The sequence below is a fragment of the Sardina pilchardus genome, chromosome 12, assembly GCF_963854185.1.
Source record: "Sardina pilchardus chromosome 12, fSarPil1.1, whole genome shotgun sequence".
Classification (NCBI taxonomy): Eukaryota; Metazoa; Chordata; class Actinopteri; order Clupeiformes; family Clupeidae; genus Sardina; species Sardina pilchardus.
In genome coordinates, this window is record NC_085005.1 from 21,382,683 (window position 1) to 21,404,789 (window position 22,107).

General features: G+C 45.1%; 1 protein-coding gene across 1 annotated transcript in view; it reads left to right on the forward strand.

Annotated features, from left to right (window-relative positions):
• otofa (otoferlin a) overlaps nucleotides 1–22,107 on the forward strand; it is a 124,471-nt gene that overhangs the window by 95,709 nt on the left and 6,655 nt on the right. Inside the window, exons 26-44 of the mRNA XM_062551638.1 lie at nucleotides 61–222; nucleotides 2,659–2,778; nucleotides 3,044–3,205; nucleotides 3,510–3,675; nucleotides 4,735–4,889; nucleotides 7,298–7,327; nucleotides 7,704–7,844; nucleotides 8,504–8,579; nucleotides 11,323–11,474; nucleotides 11,823–11,960; nucleotides 12,526–12,663; nucleotides 13,068–13,195; nucleotides 13,548–13,718; nucleotides 14,643–14,803; nucleotides 15,591–15,733; nucleotides 16,051–16,139; nucleotides 17,959–18,057; nucleotides 20,642–20,883; nucleotides 21,861–22,039. Coding sequence (XP_062407622.1) covers nucleotides 61–222; nucleotides 2,659–2,778; nucleotides 3,044–3,205; nucleotides 3,510–3,675; nucleotides 4,735–4,889; nucleotides 7,298–7,327; nucleotides 7,704–7,844; nucleotides 8,504–8,579; nucleotides 11,323–11,474; nucleotides 11,823–11,960; nucleotides 12,526–12,663; nucleotides 13,068–13,195; nucleotides 13,548–13,718; nucleotides 14,643–14,803; nucleotides 15,591–15,733; nucleotides 16,051–16,139; nucleotides 17,959–18,057; nucleotides 20,642–20,883; nucleotides 21,861–22,039 — 2,652 coding nt within the window. The remainder of the gene's footprint in view (nucleotides 1–60; nucleotides 223–2,658; nucleotides 2,779–3,043; nucleotides 3,206–3,509; nucleotides 3,676–4,734; nucleotides 4,890–7,297; nucleotides 7,328–7,703; nucleotides 7,845–8,503; nucleotides 8,580–11,322; nucleotides 11,475–11,822; nucleotides 11,961–12,525; nucleotides 12,664–13,067; nucleotides 13,196–13,547; nucleotides 13,719–14,642; nucleotides 14,804–15,590; nucleotides 15,734–16,050; nucleotides 16,140–17,958; nucleotides 18,058–20,641; nucleotides 20,884–21,860; nucleotides 22,040–22,107) is intronic.

Genomic DNA, 22,107 nt, shown 5'->3' on the forward strand with positions numbered 1-22,107 from the left:
CCCTGCTGTCCACAGGTGGAAGTGTAACATTGATGTTATTTTCTGATCAATGGCACATAGGGCAAGGCTGAGTACATCGGCCGCACGTTTGCCAAGCCTGTGACGAAGATGGTTGATGAACACTACGGGCCGCCCCGATTCCCCCCACAGCTGGAGTACTACCAGATCTACAGGGGCAACTGCACCGCTGGGGAACTCCTCGCTGCCTTTGAACTGCTGCAGGTGTGTGTGTGTGTGTCTGTGTCTCTGTGTGTGTGTGTGTGTGTGTGTGTGTGTGTGTGTGTGTGTGTGTGTGTGTGTGTGTGTGTGTGTGTGTGTGTGTGTATGTGTGTGTGTGCGTGTGTGCGTGTGTGCATGTGTGCGTGTGTGCGTGTGTGTGCGTGTGTGTGTGTACACACATGCATCTGTGAATGTGTATGTTGGTGTGTGTGTGTGTGTCTGTGTCTGTGTCTGTGTCTGTGTCTGTGTCTGTGTCTGTGTGTGTACACATGCATCTGTGAGTGTGTTTGTGTGTGTGTGGGTGTGGGTGTGTCTGTGTCTCTGTGTGTGTGTGTGTGTGTGTGTGTGTGTGTACACATGCATCTGTGAGTGTGTGTGTGTATGTGTGTGTGTATGTGTGTGTGCACATACAGTACATCTGTGAATGTGTGTGTGTGTGTGTGGGTGTGGGTGTGTCTGTGTCTCTGTGTGTGTGTGTGTGTGTGTGTGTGTGTGTACACATGCATCTGTGAGTGTGTGTGTGTATGTGTGTGTGTATGTGTGTGTGCACATACAGTACATCTGTGAATGTGTGTGTGTGTGCATGTGTGTATGTGAATACTGTTAATGCCACACACACTTGTAAATACAGCAGGACATGTGACTCTGCACAGTCATCATAAAAGAGACCAGAGGACTGACTTACAAACTAGCGCTTAAATGAAACCCTCCAGACTGTAACTGAAGGACTAGTACTTCCTCCATAGATTCACAGTAGTGCTTGCTTACCTCTCCTGACTCTTTGGGCCCCTCTCATTAGTCTTTTTATCTATCCTCCCTCTCTTCCTTCCTTCCTCGGTCTTCCGGCTCATTCCCACTGATCTATAAAGAACACTGGATAGACTATCCCATTGTTGCCGTCCCATCATTCTTTATCTAGATCAGTGGGAAGGACCGAGGAAGGAATGGAGGATAGATCAAAAGACAAATGAGAAGCACCCTTTTACTCTTTATCTAACACAGAAGCGTGTGAGTGTTTACCTCTCCATATACTATGCTCCTTTATGGAACTCAAAAGAGAGCCTTTCTCTTTCTCTTTCTCTTCCTGTCCTGTCGGTCTGTCTCTCTTCCATGTGCGTCTCTCTCTGTCCTTCTTCATCCCTCCATCCGTGTTTGGTCATGTGATCCTCCATCCCATGATTCTTTGCTGCTGGCTGTGCCGTGCGTGACCTTTGACCCAGATCCCATATGACGATGAGGAGATCCGGAGGGCTCTCATCGCCGTGCATAACTTTGCTGTTCCTCAGATCAAGGTGCTGCTTTCGCTCTCTCTGCTCCACAACCACCCAGGGACACACCAGCTCTGGGCCGGGACTCAGCCACATCTGGGCCGGGACTCAGCCACATCTGGGCCACATTAGGCACGGGTCTAGCCTACGTCAGGCACAGGTCTCAACCAGGTGTCATCACAGGTGTAGACCACATGTGGTCTATCTCAGACCTGGCAACGGGTTTAGCACAGGTGTAGCCTAAGTTAAGCTTATGTCTAGCCTACGTCAGGCACTGGTCTCAACCAGGGTCATCACAGGTGTAGACCACATGTGGTCTATCTCAGACCTGGCAACGGGTTTAGCACAGGTGTAGCCTAAGTTAAGCTTATGTCTAGCCTACAGTAGGTCAGGCACAGGTGTAGCTTAAGTTAAGCTTGTTAAGTCAGTAGCCTACAGTAGGTTAAGCCCAGGTCTGGAGCATGTGAAGTTCTAGCACAGGGGTAGCCTACATGCCAGGGCCCAGTGTGGCACAGGTGTGGGTCCAGTTCTGGGTTCTGAACCAGGTCCTGATGGGTCTCAGAGCCAGTGTTTTCTTGGGTTGGTTCCAGCCTTTTCTCTCTTGTCCATCTCTTCTGATGCTGTAACTATCTCTGTGCTGTATCTCTATTGGCCATCTCTTCTGATGCTGTAACTGTCTCTATGCTGTATCTCTATTAGCCATCTCTTCTGATGCTGTAACTATCTCTGTGCTGTATCTCAATTGGCCATCTCTTCTGATGCTGTAACTATCTCTGTGCTGTATCTCTTATTGGCCATCTCTTCTGATGCTGTAACTATCTCTGTGCTGTATCTCTTATTGGCCATCTCTTCTGATGCTGTAACTGTCTCTACAGCGCCGCCCTGTAGGCCATCTCTTCTGTTGCTGTAACTGGCTCTGGAGCACCACTCTATTGGCCATCTCGTTCTGATGCTGTAACTGTCTCTGTGCTGTATCTCATTGTCCACGCTATCTTTAAACCAGAGCTATCAGAAGAAAAGGCAAGACTGACTAATGTCATTTATTAGATCACATTCGAGCGCTGCTGGAAGTGCAGTACTCCTGGGAGTGTGTAATGCCAGATGATTGGGCTTTATGGGTGTGATGTTTCCCTGGGTCATGTTTGCGGTCGTGATATCGTACTTCACCCAGGTGGGTCCTGCCGGGAAAGGGAGCTTGCCCCCGATCGACGGGCCGACGGATTCGGAGCGCGGGCCCATCCTGCCGGTTCCTCTGGGGATCCGACCCATCCTCAGCCGGTACCGCATAGAGGTAAGGGAACCGGAGGCTGACCCTGACAACTGCAGAGACACACAGAACTTTAGGGCTCCAGAACTCACTGCAGCAGGAGTAGATGTTTAACTATGTGCTGGCATGTGTTCATGCCTTTTAATGTGTGTGTGTGTGTGTGTGTGTGTGTGTGTGTGTGTGTGTGTGTGTGTGTGTGTGTGTGTGTGTGTGTGTGTGTGTGTGTGTGTATGTGTATGTGTATGTGTGTGTGTGTGTGTGTGTGTGTGTGTGTGTGTGTGTGTGCCAGGTGTTGTTCTGGGGTTTGAGGGACCTGAAGCGGGTCAACCTGGCCCAGGTGGATCGGCCGCGCGTGGACATTGAGTGTGCCGGGAGAGGGGTCCAGTCCTCACTCATCCAGAACTACAAGAAGAACCCCAACTTCAGCACCCTCGTCAAATGGTTCGAAGTGGTGAGTTAGATCGATACATACAGTAGATAGATAGATAGATAGATAGATAGATAGATAGATAGACACAGTATATATTTTAAACAGAGAAAGAAAGAAAGAAAGAAAGGGAAAGATATTTGGATGTAAGAAAGAAAGAAAGAAAGAGAAAGAAAGATATTTGGAAGAAATAAAGATGCAAAGGAGGAAAGGCAAAGAACTACTGATGATCCAGCCAGTGGTCTGCACTGACTTTGACGGGTTAACACGGATGTACACTGATATGCAGTGCAGTGTCCTAGCAACTGCATTGACCTCTGACCTTCAGGACCTGCCGGAGAACGAGCTGCAGCACCCTCCTCTCAACATCCGGGTGGTGGACTGCCGCGCCTTCGGCCGCTACACCCTGGTGGGCTCCCATGCGGTCACCACGCTGCGCAAGTTTCTCTACATCGCACCCGGCAAGACCAACGCCAACAGCTGGGGCCACGCAGGTACACACACGTACACACACACATACACACACACACACACACACACACACACACACAGACAGACAGACAGACAGACAGACAGACAGACAGACAGACAGACAGACAGACAGACAGACAGACGCACGCACGCACGCACGCACACGCACAAGATGCACACACACACACACACACACACACACACGCACAAGATGCACACACACACACACACACACACACACACACACACACACACACACACACACACACATACACATACACACACGCACAAGATGCACACACACACACACACACACACACATGCTATTCTCTGATTATATACACACACTTCCCTGTTATCTAAGTTTCTATAGGTTCTCTGAAAGACAGACTCTTTAAATTGATGGATTGTGCAGAACCTTACCTTTCAACCAGAAAAAAATACCTCTGTGTCTGTTTGGAACTCTTCAGTGACTTTGCTGTCGGGTGATACATCAAGTGCTTGTTCTTCAGACAGTTTGAAATGTCTTCAGACACAGCTGAAGCACTCTTTTAACTGTGTGCATTGGTATTCACTGTCGTCTGGGAACTCTCAGACAATAAAGGGAGAAGTATCTCCAGTCTGCCTGCAACTTCAAATCTGTCCCCGATAATAACTCCACCCTAGTTCTCTTAACCACGTCCTCCTCCCTCATGAGCTAAAAGCTACATCCTTCTGCTGTATTCACCTCTTCCTTCCTTCTTTTCCCCCTCTCCCCTCTTCTTCCTCTTCCTCCTCCTCTTCCTATTCCTCTTCTCGTTCTTGCCTCTTTCCCTCCTCCTCTTCTTCTTCCTCTCTTCCTCTCCTCTTCTTCCTCTTCCTCTCCCTCTTCTCTTCTTCCTCATCTTCCTCCTCCTCTTCTGCTGCCCCCCTTCCTCTTTCTCCTTTCCACTCTTCTTCCTCTTCCTCTTCCTCCTCCTCGCCACCCCCTCTCCTCCTCCTCCACTCTTTCTCCTCCGTGGCTGATGGCGGCGCTGTCCTCCTCATTCCTGCTTCTGTCCTGGGCTCCACCTTTGACCTCCACGCTTGACCTGTGACCCCAGCTAGCCTGCTGAACGGCTACGCGGCGCTGACCGATGGAGCGTCCCGCTCTCGCTCCCATTCCCGCACCCCCTCTCGCCCCCCAGGTGACATCTTGGTCAACATGGAGCCGGAGATTAACGTCAAGAAGATGGACACTGTGGTCAAGCTGGATGCCGTGAGTGGCCAGCAGACGACTCCCACATGCTGCCTACACATACACACACACACACACACACACACACACACACACACACACACACACACACACACACACACACACACACATACACACACACACATACACACACACACACACTCTCTCTCTCTCTCTCTCTCTCACACACACACAAACACATGCTTTCTCACACAGACACAGAGATTAACGTCAAGAAGATGGACACTGTGGTCAAGCTGGACGCCGTGAGTGGCCAGCAGGCGACTCCCACATGCTGCCTACACATACACACACACACTCTCTCTCTCTCTCTCTCTCTCTCTCTCTCTCTCTCACACACACACACACACACACACACACACACACACACACACACACACACACAAACACACGCTTTCTCACACAGACACACACACACTCACACTCACATAACTGCAACTCACACACACACTCCCATAACTCCCAGAGTCTACACACACCTTATTTAATAATTCACAGATGACCAGATGTCTACACATCTTGTTTCATAACACATATGACCAGCAGACTTAACGCCCCATAGAATAGCTCACAGATAAGCCAACACTTACTGTAACAGCTCACGGATGACCAGACATACCAGCAGGCATACGACCGATTTCGCTTTTGTTTTTAATGCCACATAGCATTCGATTAGATGAATTTGCTGGCTGGCTCTCTGCATCCACAACCCCAGACTGCATCTAATTTTCCTCGATGCAAACGGCTCACCTTTTTAGGTGAGGTTCACCTTTTGGAGACCAAAATGGACCACCTGGGTGATTTGTGCAGATCCAAGGAGGGGCGGAGGTTAAATAACCCTGCACACTGTAAAGCATAATGTGAAATCTATACTCTAATTTAAAGCCACATAGCACACTCTACAGCAGGCATCACCAAATGGCGGACCGCGGTCCGGGTCCGGACCCAGTGACGGTTCCGTCCGGACCCGTTAAAATTGTCGGCTTAATATTTTGAAAGAGCATCATCGGTAGCCAAGCCAATCAATTCGATTGTTCACGTTTCAACAACAGAGCCAAGCGGGAGAGAGAGAGGAGATGAGAGAAAATGGCTTGCTCAAAAATAGATGGTGATAACCGAACTTTTAAAGATGAGTGGACAATATGTTCGTTCTGCTGTGAATATGTGCTGTGAAACTGTGGCGTTGATTTTAAAAAAATGGTAACGTTAGCGTCACTATGAGATCAAACACGGGTCGTTTGAGGAAATGTAGCCGACGCACAGAGGTCCGCCGTGAGGGCAAGTCAAACTTGAGAAGCACTCCGAGGGCGCAGACCCCCGCAAGCGCCCATGAGTCCAGACGGTTATTCGGATCACTCCCAAAATGTAATCGTTTCTTGTTTAGGTCATTTCAGACGTTCCATCCATACGTTTTTGAGTTATCTTAAACAGACAAACAAACGCAAACCTCGATGAAAACATAACCTCCTTGGCGGAGGGGCTAATAATTATCAAATTGAAAACACACTATGTGTCAGGTCTACTGGCGTGATCACGCATGCATTTACATGCAAATGAGTGTTCGTTAAAGATTGTGTGGATTTTGGTGCAAAACAAGAGAGCATTTGGCAATGGAACAGTTGTGAATCAGTGCTTAATGCGAGTGCAGAAACTTTACAGATTCCATTGTCAGCTTCAACAACAAGAAATTTGTTTCCTTAAAGATGCACTTTTATTTTATTAAAAAGATTCTGAATGTTTTACATTAGGCCTAGGCCTACTTAAAATAAATGGCCCATAGTTCAGGCTGCTCAAAGCTGTGTTTGCACTTTATATTTATTTTATTCAGTGTCTGTTGTCTGTTAACTTTATTGAAATGTAGACAACTACAGTATTGCTTTGCATTCAAGTAGATACCATTCAAGTTAAGACTCTTTGGTATGTTAAAAGCATAATACTTTGAAAACACTTGAAATGTAGCAATAAGTTAAATAGGCCTAGAAATGTACATGCGTTATTGATTTTGTTAACATCAGGGTAGTCTACGCTATTTTGAGTGACAATATAAGATTCGGACCTTTGCTGGGAGGAAATTTTAGTAACTGGACCTCTTTGAATTTTAATTGAATACCCCTGCTCTACAGTTTTACACACACTACAGAATGCAGCTATAGTGCATCTGTACTGAATCCACCCTGGCCATGATCTAAGGCAATCTGTCTCTACAGTCATTTGCCCTTTACTGTAAGGTCTTGCAGGAATCTTGCTGTATTTTGATAGATTGTACGGTACAGTGTTGTTGAAGAGTGATTGTGTGTTGTTCTTTGTGACAGTGTCATATGCTTGTGCTCTGTGTTTGTGTTACCAGTCGTGTTTTTGGTGTGACTCTCTTCTCTGTGTTGTGTTGTGTGTGACTGCGACCGCTGTAGACGTCAGATGCAGTTGTTAAAATTGATGGGGTAAGTTTGACTGGGAGAGTGCTCGATTAGATATATGATGCAACTTGGCTTGTTTTCAGTCATTTTCATGTAGCACACTCACACACACACATACACACACAGACACATGCACATACACACACACACACACACAGACATACAGAAACAGACATACACACACACACACACACACACAAACACACACACATACACCTTGTCAGCATTAACTGCAAGAGGATATATTTCCCATCCTCATACACTGAATGCCATCTCATCTTTCTCCGGCACTTGACATTTCTCACCCGCTCCGTGATGACAATCATGTGACACTCTAGCGCCGTAAGAATGTCAGGTCGTGAGCGCTGTCTCTCTCTCTCTCTTTCTCTCTCTGTGGCAGATCGAGGAGGAGAAGGACAAAGATGGACAGAAGAGGAAGAAGAAGAAGAAGAAGGGGGAGGAGACAGAGGAGGAGGAGCTGGACGAGAGCATGCTGGACTGGTGGTCCAAGTACTTCGCCTCCATAGAGACCATGATGGAGGTGGGTGGAGCCGCACACACACACACACACACACACACACACACACACACACACACACACACACACACACACATATTTATATTATACACACACATATTTATACACACACACACACACACACACATATTTATATTATACACACACATATTTATACACACACACACACACACACATATTTATATTATACACACACATATTTATACACACACACACACACACACACACACACACACACACACACAGACACAGACATATTTATATTATACACACACACATATATTTATACACACACACACACACAGACATATTTATATACACACACAAACATACTGTATACACACGTGTGGATATACTTTACCTCTAGTATGTGTATTTGGAAAAACAGACATACCAGACAGAATGCAAACAAAACACACACACACACACACACACACACACATACAGTATACATGCCATCTGGTGTGTGTGTGTGTGCGTGTGCCTGTGCCTGTGCCTGTGCCTGTGCGTGTGCGTGTGCGTGTGTGTGTGTGTGTGTGTGTGTGTCTGTGTGTCTGTGTGTGTTTGTATTCTTCAGAGACATTCATGATCCTTCAGTTTATTCATATTCATTCAGGCGCATTCTGTAAAAGTGGTGGTGTGTGTTCTGTTCTGTCCCTCAGACGCTGCGGGCGCAGGAGGCTGCCCAGGCGGAGGCGGACGAGAGAGAGGACCTGGAGATAGCAGCCGAGGGAGCAGGTACAACAAGTCACATCGCGTCACATTACTTACAGGTTCCCTCATCTTCTAGAACAAACATCTAACTAAATTCAAACTGAACTGGCTCCAGCCGTGGCACGACTGGCTGGGGCACCTGAACCACACGCACGCCAACCCGGGCTCGATTCCCGCCTCGTGGTCCTTTCCGTATCCCACCCCAACTCTCTCTGCCACTCACTTCCTGTCTCTCTCTCTCTACTGTCCTGTCCGATTAAAGGCATAGAAGACCCAAAAAATATACTTTAAAAATAAATAAATAAATAGATAAACTGTAAACTTTCAGTGTGCGATGTACACTCTTTTCTTGAGATTCTTTGATAAGTTCTGCTGCATATCATCAGCACCTGTAGAAAAAGAAAAAAGAAGGGCTGTGCACCGGGATTTTGTGCTTTGATAAACTAAACTAAACTTCAAGCTACATTTAGTTTTCATCCTCACCTCGACAGAAAGGTCTCGAAGATTCAGCTTGCAGCTCTGTTTTCTGCAAAGTTACATTTGGGGTCATGAGTTGAGCTCACAAACTAATTAACCAGAACAATTACCTGTGGCGAAATAGCTATTTGCGCCATAGCTATTTAGAGTTAGCTTAATTTGTTTTCTGATGAAGGAGTATGTCCTCAGAGTAATTGCATTATGAGTCCCTTGTCTGCCTTCGATTAGATGAATTTGCTGGCTGGCTCTCTGCATCCCCAGCCCCAGACTGCATCTAATTTAATTTTCCTCGATGCAAACGGCTCACCTTTTTAGGTGAGGTTCACCTTTTGGAGGCCAAAATGGACCACCTGGGTGATTTGTGCAGATCCAAGGAGGGGCGGAGGTTAAATAACCCTGCACACTGTAAAGCATAATGTGAAATCTATACTCTATATGTGGGACCTAAATACATCAACAGCACACCAAGGGAAAACATCTTCCCTTTATGTTCTTCTTTATTCATGTCTTGCATTGGAAAATGCCATTGGTGAACTTATTGTATTCTTTAAGATACATTGATGCGCCTGAACACAACATCGGTGATCGAGGGTTGTCAGGTGTCTCGGGTCTTTCAACGTCAGACCCCCTCACCCAGGCAACCCTGCCCAGGCGACCCTGCTCAGCTGATCAGGCTGTGGCTTGTGTTCAGGTGTGGTGCTAACTTGTCCCTATGCATGTCCTCATTGAATCCAAAGCCACCTTGAGGATTTCTCAGCTGCTTTGATGGTGTTCTTCTTGATGGCTCTGCTCCTTGCCACTCCTGTATTGCCAAGTGTGCTCAAGGCTTTCTGGAGTGAGTGTCCCACCAAACCTCTGCAGCCCATCTCAACAGGCAGGCACCTAGCCTTTCATCTCTGCCTGCGACAGTTGGTAACAGGATGATCGCACTTGGCCCGTTTTTCTTTCGTGAGCCACCTCCATGCGATCTTCCCACGGCACTGTTAGCTCCATCATGATGATGATGATGATGATGATGATGATGATGATGATACCGCTGGTGCTTTCTGAGTCCAGGAGGACATCTGGTTTGAGGGTAGTGCAGACGCTGTGCTGGGGAAATCGCAGCTGTTCTTCCAGGTCCACCGAGAGCTGCCAGTGCTGGGCGATCGCCAGGATCGCTGCTGCCGCCCGCTGTCCTGCCCGCCATAGCTCCCCAGCCTGGGCCAAAGTGATCGTGCGGGTGGTGTTGCGTGGTCAGCTGCAGCTTCTGATCCTCTTGCTGATGACTAGAATAAATGAAATAAACATTAGAAATATAATCTTTTTAATCATTTACTAGTCTTTTTAATAATTCAATAACTGCTCACATTTTTTTACCCCTTGCCTGTTTGCAATTTAAGGCCACCTTACACCAAACAACTTTGACAAGATTTGGGAAAGATTCTTGAAAGATTGTAGTCTTTGGAGGAAAGCTTGAATAGGAGGCATTTGTTAAAAGACTTCAAGTTTTCAAGGATCTTTCCAAAATCTTGTGAAAGTCTAAGTGTAAGGTAGGCTTTAGTTGCATTTAGTGAAAGAGTTCTACTGCTTTCTTTGTTGACACTGATGCATGAACACTTTGCATGTCTGAGTTATCATAGCATCTCATCCCTCGCATCACAACCATTTCATATTATCCCAAACCCCTTCAAATTGAATCCCATACTAACATTACAACACAACAGCAAAACATTCATATTGCCTGAAACCTCTTGAACAGTCAGCTTTTTGGCGCCCCTCCCAAATGAGCATCTGTCTGTGTATAAGATGGAACACTGCCACTGCCTGGAGAATGCTAATGACTGAGCTGACGGATGGCTCTGTGTCCACTAACTTTGCATGACAAACTCTGCTTCAAGTTAAATTAGTCCATAGCTTTGTCCCCTGTTATATTTTAAGCCTAACATACGTAGGCCTATCCATGTACTGTAAATGATATAAGGCCAGTTGTAAAAGATTTGCTTAATGGCATGAGATAAATGTATTTTGGTTATTTGCTAATTCTCATAAATTAATGTGAATATTGTGAATGTGGACAAGTGTGCACACTGTGGCGCTGGGTGATTGCTGGAGGTGTGTGTAAGGGCAAACATCCATGTTCATGATTGTGGAGTTTTCCCCATGTTGGAAATCTTCACGTTCCATCTGTTTTCCACATGTTGGAAATTCCATGTTTCATAGTCTCGTGATTCCGTGTCCATCCCATGTCCACATCCCACCCCCATCCGGTCCCCATCCTCACCTCCACCCCCCCACCTTGACCACTCAGAGTTGAAAGTGGATGACTCCCCTGTGAAAGGCACCAAACCCAAGGAGAAGATCAAGGACAAGAGCAAGAGCTCCAAGGACAAGAAGAAGAACAACCACTTAGCCGAAGCCCAGGACAAACGGCCCCCCAAGCCCAGGGTGGACGAGCTGCTGGTCAGTCAAGTACTTTAAATGACAGTTTTTTTAGAGAAGCCCCTTCACAGCCAAGCTCTTTTAGTTGCATTAACACTCTTTTAGAGAAGCCCTTTTCCAGCCAAACTCTTTTAGTTACAGTAAGACTCTTTTAGAGAAGACCTTTCCCAGCCAAGCTCTTTGAGATACTGTTACACTCTTTTAGCAAAGTTATTTTACAGCTAACCTCTTTCGTGGAATGGAATTCGATTTGAATTGAAAGGGACAAATCAGTGTCTGTTTGATGTGTGTAATGTATTGTATAAAGGTGTCATTGATTTGAGTTCTGCTGACTCCAGTTCTGTCGGTGGTATTGTTGTGCTTGCTCAGGCATACAATAAGGAGCTGGAGTGTGAGTTCAATGACTTTGAGGACTGGCTCCACACCTTCAACTTGTACCGGGGGAAAGCTGCAGACGATGATGAACACCACATGGCGGATGACGACAGGATTGTGGGCAGGTTCAAGGTATGACAACATGTCACATCTCTGATTCAACGTTTGAGAATCAAACCAGCCAGGTCACAGCTCAGAGTCAAAGCACGAAAATCAAGCTATCACATCTCAGATTCAGAGTATGACAATCAAACCTGCCAGATACGTCTCAGATTCAAGAACAATAATCAAACCAGTTGAACACATCTCAGATGCATAGTACGACAACCAGACCAGCCAATCACAGTTTAGATTCAATATACTGTATGAAGGCTCACACACATCTAAGTAGATGTTGCTGACCCCGTGTTATAGACAGCTGTAGAATCCACAATACATCATAATGTGAAGAAAGCTATTTGGCACAACATACTGTAGGTCAGGATTTAAAAGTCGTCATGTTCTACTGCTAAAGATGCTTTCTATTTACTGAAGTAATGAAATTGAATTAAATCTGTTTATTTTTGATAGACTAGATGGCAGAGGTGCCATTTATGGACCTGCTGGATCAATCAGGGCCTCAACTATTTCTCAGCTGTGCTTCAGCTTCCCCTAACTCCTCAGTTCACTCTTGTGACCTTTTGACCTTTTGACCTAGGGGTCGGTGTGTTTGTACAAGCTGCCCCTGTCGGATGAGTTCTCCAGAGAGGCCGGCTCCGACCCCAACATGGGCATGTTCCAGAACATTCCCCACAACGATCCCATGAACGTACTGGTCAGGGTTTACGTGGTCCGGGTAAGATTACCTACCCATCCATTTGGTCTGTCTTTCAACCAATAAGTCAGATAAGTAATCTCACACTGCAGGGATGTCTATGGTTGATGTTTATGGCTCTCAGCAGACACTTCTGTCAAAAGCTCAATCAGTGCTATAAATATAATGATGTTAACAGTATCTGATGTCGGGCGTTATTGTATCACACTATCCATGTCACTGCCTAGTCGTTGCATACTTTTGTTAGTGTTTCCTTTGTGAAAATGTATTGGAGGTTGGCTGACATCAAGGAGTTGATATCAACACTGCAGTTGTTTCAGTTGGCCTAATGTTTGGGTAAACTGGCTGACGTTCTTCATGTTGTATGTGAAATGTACACAGAGTCAAAGCTGGTGGGATGCTTATCTGGGTTCTTGTCTCTGCAGGCCACTGATTTACATCCCGCAGACATCAATGGCAAAGCTGACCCGTACATCGCCATCAAACTGGGCAGGACAGAGCTGAAGGACAAGGAGAACTACATCTCCAAGCAGCTGAATCCCGTCTTTGGAAAGTGAGTTTGTAATGGCTGGTATAAAACTGAGTATAAAACTTTGCGCCCAGTGTTTTGGAAGTGAATTTGTCGTCAGGTAATTTTAGTATGCTCATGACCAGTCTGATGTACTCTTATGGACAGTGCAAAATATAGAAAGAGGAACTTACACTAGAGCTGGAGAAATTTGTTGGAGTTTATTTCATCCTTGATCAAGAGTAACATTTCTCTCTTCTGCACTGATGTAATTGAATTATGCCACTTCGGTACAGGTAAAATAATTGACAAATGTCCTAATTGCCAGTTGAAATCACCACTTCTCTTATCACATACAGTAGTATGTCACTCTCGCTGTCCTGTCTCCCTCTCTCAGGTCCTTCGACATCGAGGCCACGTTCCCCATGGAGTCCATGCTGACTGTCTCAGTGTACGACTGGGATCTGGTGGGCACGGACGACCTTATTGGAGAGACCAGGATTGACCTGGAGAACCGCTACTACAGCAAACACAGAGCCACTTGTGGCATCGCAGGCAACTACTCAGTGTATGGGATCTTATTATACACACACACACACACACACACACACACACACACACACACACACACTCTCACACTCAGATCCAACTACTATAGTAAACACAGAGCCATGTGCGGCTTTGCAGCCAATCACTCACTGGAAGGAATCTGTAACAGTAACATATACTGTACACACAGCCAACTGGTCAGAGTGAGGGATCTTTAGTAACAGTCTTTAGCATCCTTGCTAAGCTCCGTCTAGAGTCAAGCATGCCACATGGTCATATATGAAGAGCAAAGGCATGTAAGATTCCCTTTCCAACCCAGACAGTTATTGAATGGATTTCAAATATGATACCTGTATTTGAATGTATAGATTTGCGTATGAAGATGAAGATATAGGAAGATATGTAAGGGATAATGTATAGAACGCCGGTCATTATCGGAAAATAATTCCCGACAGGATGAACTGAACCCCGACGTGCAGCGGAGGGGTTTTGCTTCGTCCTGAAGGGAATTATTTTCCGATAATGACCGGCGTTCTATACAGTACATTATCCCGCTTATTATACGGCTACTTGCCAAAACGAGAAAAGAAACTCATCTCAATGTGTCTTTAGCAATGACTTGGCTACCATTTCGTGGCTTCCGCAACAACTAGCGGAGTGAACCCGTTGCCATTGGCAGCGGTCATTATACCTTCGGAGCGGTCATTTATCAAGAAATAATGACCGGTAGAACGTTGGGAAATCCCATTCAAGTCAATGGAGTGCGTTGTGAAGAGCCGTATAATAAAGATTATTAAAGTCCTGTGTTTGAAAGCCACTTTATCTCACTGTTGTCATGGGGACAGCTCTTGTGACAGCTATTTTGATGCCTGTTGGTGTGTGTCACAGTGATCTAAAAAAAGCAGTTGTGGTGATTACTCTCTCTCTCTCTCTCTCTGCGTAGCCATGGTTACAACATATGGCGGGACCCTCTGAAGCCCACCCAGATCCTGGCCAAGCTGTGCAAGGACGGCAAGCTGGATGGGCCACACTACGGCCCAGGAGGCCGCGTGAAGGTGGCCAACCGCATCTTCACCGCCTCAACCGACATCGAGGATGAGAACGGTACAGTGTGCAGCCCTGAGCTGTCGGCGGAGAAGATAAATACTGCTCAAAAGGAGTCAAAAGTTTAGTGGTCAGGAAATTATACAATACATGATAAAAAGATGTCAACAAGCAGAGAGATCATGCTCTAGTTCTACTCCTCTTAAAAAAAACAACAACAATACTTTAACTATTTGTGCACCCATAGTACATAACATGGCATCTTGTTATGCACACGTTGCGAGGGATTTATACCTCAAGTGGGCGCAAATGTGCTTGAACATCTTGTCCTGAGTGTGCTCCTTCTCTGTAAGACTGTATGGAGCCCTAAGGCTTCAGTGGGGGAAGATACAGTAGATACTGTCCTTCGCTGTAAACCCATGATAAAAGGCAGGTAAATATTACAGTGCTCAGACATGATCCGGTACCACTAGATTAAGCAGATAAGCAGGACAGTACCGTCATTTCCCCACTATTATCTGCAGCTTATACATTGATTTAGCAAACTTTCTTCAGCTATGAGGTTAACTCATGGGGGTGATATGGTATTGATATGACTTTTGTTTCTTTTAACTTGCATAAACACTGTCCTGCGGCTTATACACAATGCGGCTAATACACAGGAAGTTACTGTTCCTCATATGATTCCTGCTGTGTTCTTGACATGATTTTATGAGGTGCTAAGTTCCTGATATGACTCCTGATATACTCCTGATATGTTCCTGTGATCTGATTCCTGATCTGATACCTGCTCTGATTCCGAATATGTTCCGGATTTCATTCCTGATATGTTCCTGTGGTTCTGCAGGCCTGAAGAAGCAGACAGACGAGCACCTGGCTCTGACGGTGCTCAAACACTGGGAGGACATGCCCCGCGTGGGCTGCAAACTCATCCCAGAACATGTGGAGACCAGACCCCTCTTCAACCCAGACAAGCCTGGCATTGAGCAGGTGCGTGTGTGTGTGTGTGTGTGTGTGTGTGTGTGTGTGTGTGTGTGTGTGTGTGTGTGTGTGTTTTGCATTTTTAACAGATTGTGACACATTTGGGGGTTTTATTGAGATGTGTGTTTGTGTGGGGTGTGTGTGTGTGTGTGTGTGTGTGTGTGTGTGTGTGTGTGTGTGTGTGTGTGTGTGTGTGTGTGTGTGTGTGTGTGTGTGTGTGTGTGTGTGTGTGTGTGTGTGTGTGTGTTTGTGTGGGGTTCTGACGTGTTTGTAGGATCCTCTTGAGATGTAAGTTGTTGTTGACTTGCTTTCTGACGTGTTTGTAGGGTCGTCTTGAGATGTGGGTTGACATGTTTCCAATGGACATGCCTGCACCAGCGCCTGCCCTTGACATATCACCACGGAAACCAAAGAGGTAATCGGCCACGCAGCCAGAAAGGGATTACTTAAATGGTAGGATAACTAGAAGTAGCAATGCAACTGCCAATTTGAATCAAAAACATATGCAGCCACTAAGACTTGTTGTACACATGGGTAGTATCTCTTTCAAGTCTTTGTTTCTTCTTATGCCTTATATCAGGGGTGCCCACATTTTTTTGCCATCAAAGAGCCAAAAATTGTTCAGGCTGGAGAGCCGCAGGCCAAAACTAAATGTTCAAGTCATGATCCATTAAATTGAAATGTGTTGCATTTGTTTGCAAGATTTAAAATTCTATAAAAGGTAAACTAATTTTTAAGAAATACAAACATCACTCTTTGCTGAGCTTGTCTTTGCCCTGTGTTTACAGTGCATGAAGTAATCAATATCTTTTAAGAAAAGCATATGGAGCATTATTTTTGTTTTGGAAGAAAGTTATTTACATCAATATGAATTAATGATTAATATACTACAACATGCTCCTTTACTACAACATGCATCATCCTGTCTATGGACTTTGCTGGGGCCTGACTATGGCCCATTGCCCCATCTAAAGCAGTGTTAAACTGTGGCTAGATAGTGAACTGCAACCAGTCTTGGCTCAGTGGAATGTTGAGGCAGAATGACATTCTGACCAGAGTGCGGGCCAAAAAAGTTTGATGGCGGGCCAAATTTGACTTGCAGGCCCCAAATTTGACTGCCCCGCCTATAAGTCAGTCAGCTACTGTATGATAATGTATGGCATTAGTTATGCTATCATAGTGCAAAACTAAACAACTTTACAGTATTATCATAGAGTGTATGATTTGATCACTGTGTCTATTATAGTAACATTCTAACCATTTCCCATCTCTTTTCCCATTGGGACCCACAACATACTCAGACCCACCAATAGGAGTCTTGTTCCTCAATGTTTGTCAGTCAGAGGGGTGAATTCTGAGCCTGAATGCTAGAGACTAGTGTGATGATATAGACTAGTGTGAATGATACAGAGTTGTATGGATGATATACAGTATATCAGTGTGAGTGATATAGACTAGTGTGAATGAGACTTCTATGGATGGTATAGATCAGTGTGAATGATATACTGTACAGTAGACCAGTGTAAATAATATAGACTTGTTTGAATGATATACCGGTAGATCAGTGTGAATGATATAGACTAGTGTGAATGATATAGACTTCTATGGATGGTATAGATCAGTGTGAATGATATACTGTACAGTAGACCAGTGTAAATAATATAGACTTGTATGGATGATGTAGACGAGTGTGAATGACGCCGTGGCCAAAGCTAAAGACCAGTGTGGATGCTGTAGTGGAGCCTGGCTGACTGTGTGGACACAGTAGAGTGTCCGAGTGTGTGGTCCAGTGCTGTCCAGGGAGCTGACGACGTGCCTTAGTCTGCTGACGTATACCTTCCCTCCACTCCTCGGCAGATATGAGCTCAGGGTGATAATATGGAATACAGACGAAGTAATTCTGGAAGACGATGATTACTTCACAGGGGAAAAGTCCAGTGACATATTTGTCAGGGGGTAGGTATGGGTGGGTGTGTGCGAAAAAGTGTGTGCCGGTTTGGTGTTAATCTTTTCTTTTTATTTTCTTTTTGTTTTCTTTTGTTTCGCTGTTGTTTCTGTTTTGTTGTTTTTGTGTGTGTGTGTGTGTGTCTCTTTCTATGTCCCTTTTTTCCCTTTGTTCTGTCTCCTGTCGTTCTTTGGTTGGTTTCCGTCTGTGTGTTTGTTTTTTGTTTGTTTGTTTGTTTGTTTGTTGTGTTCTCCCTGGCCTCCTGCGTCATGGCTGTGCTGCTCTTTAGCTATGAGCTGCGTGTTATAATTTGGAACACTGATGACGTAGTTCTAGAAGACGATGGTTTCATGACAGGAGAGAAGATGTCTGACATCTATGTCAGGGGGTAAACATGATCCATCCATCGCATGGCTCGAGACCAGCTGACCAATCAGCATGCACAACTCACTGTTGCAGCCCCGCCCCTTCCCGCAGCTGTCCTATCAAATCACGCTACACTTCACATGCATGCATACTAACAGGAAACCACACAGGACCATAGTAGTCATAAAAGTCATTAAATTTATATAATAAAGCATATAGAATATGTTACCTTTAAACTACATTATGGATAATCTCGTAATGTAATGATGATCAAATGTAAATGCTGAATTTTGATCAGGATATTCCTATCATATTCCATGCTATGGTCTTGAGGTCCACAACTACTGTACATGTTGATGAGTTCCACAAAGCTGGAGACATACCTCCTGCATGGAAGCATTAGAGAAGAATGCCAGCATGTTTGCACACCCACATCAAAGCCTGTAGTGTAATTCTAGAGATCCTGCACTGTCACAAATATTCTGTACCATCACAAACATCGTGTTTCATCACAGAGATCCTATTTCATCACAGAGATTCTACTTTATCACAAATGCCAAACTTTAGTCCCATTCACCACAGACATCTTAATTTATCATGGAAGTTCCACTTATCACAGGGGTTATCACATTAGCGCTAATGACAGGCAATTAGCTTGGCACTCTTTTTTTATGTCAAAATTGCCTCCCCCTCACTCCTACCAACACCCCACACACCACCCCTTTCCCCCAACACACACACTCACACGCACACACACACACACACACGCACGCACACACAAACTATGGTTTTGCACTTAGCATCTGTGCTGGCGTAGCCATGGTGATGTGATGTCACTCATCAGCAGTAGTCATTAGCCTCAGAGGATCAGCACACTTCACTTGCACTCAAAGGCCTGCGTCTTGAACACTAATTATTAATGTGGGCATCTCCGTCTCCTCTCCGACGCCCGAGTTGATCAACCCACGGGGCTCTGGAGTGGACTAGACTTTGTCCGTGTCCGCACCCCTTGCTGTAGTGCAATGAGATGAGATGACGGCGATAGTAAACAGCCAGGAGCTTTGACAGCAAGACAAATAGATTTTGCGCCATATCCAGTTCATCCATACTGCTGAATTATTGAAGGGCATTCCCTCAGGCACACATGACACCTGCTGGAGATGTTAACCCTTTCCTCTCTCCCTGCCTCTCTCTCTTTCTCTCTCTCTCTCTCCATCTCCATCTTTCTCGGCGGGAGTCAGTTTTCTTCCGTCGCCATGTTAGGCCACTTCTCTCCCGCCACTCACCGCACTCTGCCTCCTCTTCCTCCTCACCTCCGTGGGGGGGAAGAAAGATGGCCGTCTATGCATGCCACATACACAGATCTTTATTTTTTTTCTGCTGTCAGCACAGTAGTTAGCATGATGGCATTCTGCTGGGTGCTGAGGTCATGGTCTGCCTAACCCATCCAGGTCATGAAAGATATTATGACTTGGTTTGCTTTGCCTAAATGCTGCTTGCAACTTTGGGAGCGTCAAGCTTGTTTTATGACAAAAATATTCTGAGAGTGAGTGTGTGTGTGTGTGTGTGTGTGTGCGTGTGTGTGTGTGTGTGTGTGTGTGTGTGTGTGTGTTTAAAGAAGTTATTTTTTCTTTTTTAAAGTCATATTTTGTAGATGCTACCAGCTGTTCCCTGTTTAATTCAAAAGGCTTGTTTTGCATGACATGACATGTCCCTCCAATTTAGAATCAGCCTATTAATACATCAAGAAGTGTACAAATTCAGCACTCAATTAACCATCATTAACCATCAAATTATTGTGTTGAAAGTTGAAAAACTACAATATGTAACTTTAGAATCTCACCTCCACAAAATTACATGAAATATGTACTGATGCAGAACAACTGTATCAGTGCAAAGTGATATGAACTGTTTTGACCACAGGACCACTGGTTTCTAACTGGAGGGGCACGTTTAGCTGTTTTCTGTTACTTTTTCTCTTTCATATAATACATGTGTCTTCAGATGTAACCTATTGCCTCATCATAATTTCTGACTGATAGCATGTTTATACAATGCATTTTTGCATAGCAGTCTTGATTCCATGGGCTCAAGCACAATCTCTAAGCTGTAAACAAGCATCCTTATAAACACTGAAGACCTTACATGCACAGAGAAACAGTAACTTGTACTGCATGGTGACATTTCATGAGAACTTCAAATTTCAATATCACCTCAGAGGGCTTTAAGTAAGCTGCCCAGACTAAGCTGAAATAATAATTATTTTTTAAAAAAATGTAAAATACACACTGGTAGTCCAGTACAGGAGGTCCTTTACCACGATTCTGATCATTCTGACAGAGACCAGTCAGTGGGTCTGACCCATTGGACAAATCTAGCACAACCTCTGTAAGGTGAAAGCCACCAGGCAGTTAGACTCCTCTGTGCACTGTAGGCCTTAGAGATTCCTGCCAGTGCTCCTGGCAAGCTGTTTGACTGTAGAGAAGAGCACACACTTCCAGTTGTGTTGTCTGTGTGTGTGTGTGTGTGTGTGTGTGTGTGTGTGTGTGTGTGTTAACTGGTTTGTGTTTGTCCCTGACTAAACGACTCGGCTGTCCCGCGAGCAGCTGGTTGAAGGGCCAACAGGAGGATAAGCAGGACACAGACGTCCACTACCACTCGCTGACCGGCGAGGGCAACTTCAACTGGCGCTTCGTCTTCCCCTTCGACTACTTGATGGCCGAGGAGAAAATCGTCATGTCCAAGAAGGAGTCCATGTTCTCCTGGGACGAAACCGAGTACAAGATTCCCGCACGGCTCACAATGCAGGTCTGGGACGCTGACCACTTCTCCGCGGACGACTTCCTGGGTATGACACGTCTCTGAAAGACACCACTGCGTCTTAACTGTTTAGTCTGGTGATGTTTATTAGGTATCCATTTACTAAACCAAGCAAATGCTTCCATTAGGGAAACAATGCAACAGAGTCTCGCAGTATTACATGTACTACTGTGAGTACTATTAAGTCTGTCATGTCTTCATCTGATCGTGTCTTTGAATTGAAAGCATTTAATTATGCTGTATATCATATGATAATGACAGTGTGTTTAGAAATGTCAGTAGCTCAGCAGGAGGTCTATTTCACAAAAGAGGTCTATGGTCTGTAATACTCATAATGATGTGTTTCATAATTCTAAATTACACACCCCATCAGTTTAAAAACAAATGCAGCTGTGTTAACAGCTTAGACTGTTGTTCCCTGAAACGTTTGATGCCATATTAAGAATGGGTTGTTGAAGAATGTGCCTGATTGAGACTAAGGTGATCATGCATTGAAAGGCATGATGGGAGAATGTGAGTGTTTACATATCCTGTGCAAGCAGGTCAATTCATCAGCAGGTGTTCTCCACAGCCAAAACAGAAGTCATCTGTTCTCTGAGACCAGGAATAGCACTCATCAATCATTCATGCTGTCATACTGACTGGGTCAATTCTTGCCACTGAGGCCTATAGTATATAGGTAGAAGCCTATTATTTAAAAAAAAATAAAAATAATGTGTTAAGGCTGTGCAACTGTATCATCATCAAAATACAATGATTCATTTGCTGCATTTAATTTCACAACAGTGCTCTTGTGAATTTTGTTTGAATTTTATTTCAATTTCAATTTAATTCAATGTTGAACGATGACGAGCTATGCAAAGACGCATTTTCTAGACATCCGTGGTGCCCAAAATACGTGAAAATGAACGTCAAATACGCGAAAATGAACGTCTGGTTGCCAGACCACGTCTCATTTGAGAAGTGGTAGGCGCTAGCCAGGCTAATGTGTCTCTATTCTCATAGGTGCGATTGAGTTAGACCTGAACCGGTTCACGCGTGGGGCGAAGACGGCCAAACAGTGCTCTCTGGACATGGTGCTGAACGCACAGGACCTACCCACCATCTCCATCTTCAAACAGAAGAGGGTCAAGGGCTGGTGGCCGTTTGTGGCTCGAGATGAGAACGACGAACTCGCACTAACGGTGAAACATGCTGGGCCACTCAACACTGTATATGTGCAGCACTGTATACTGTGCTCTCTAATTTCCCG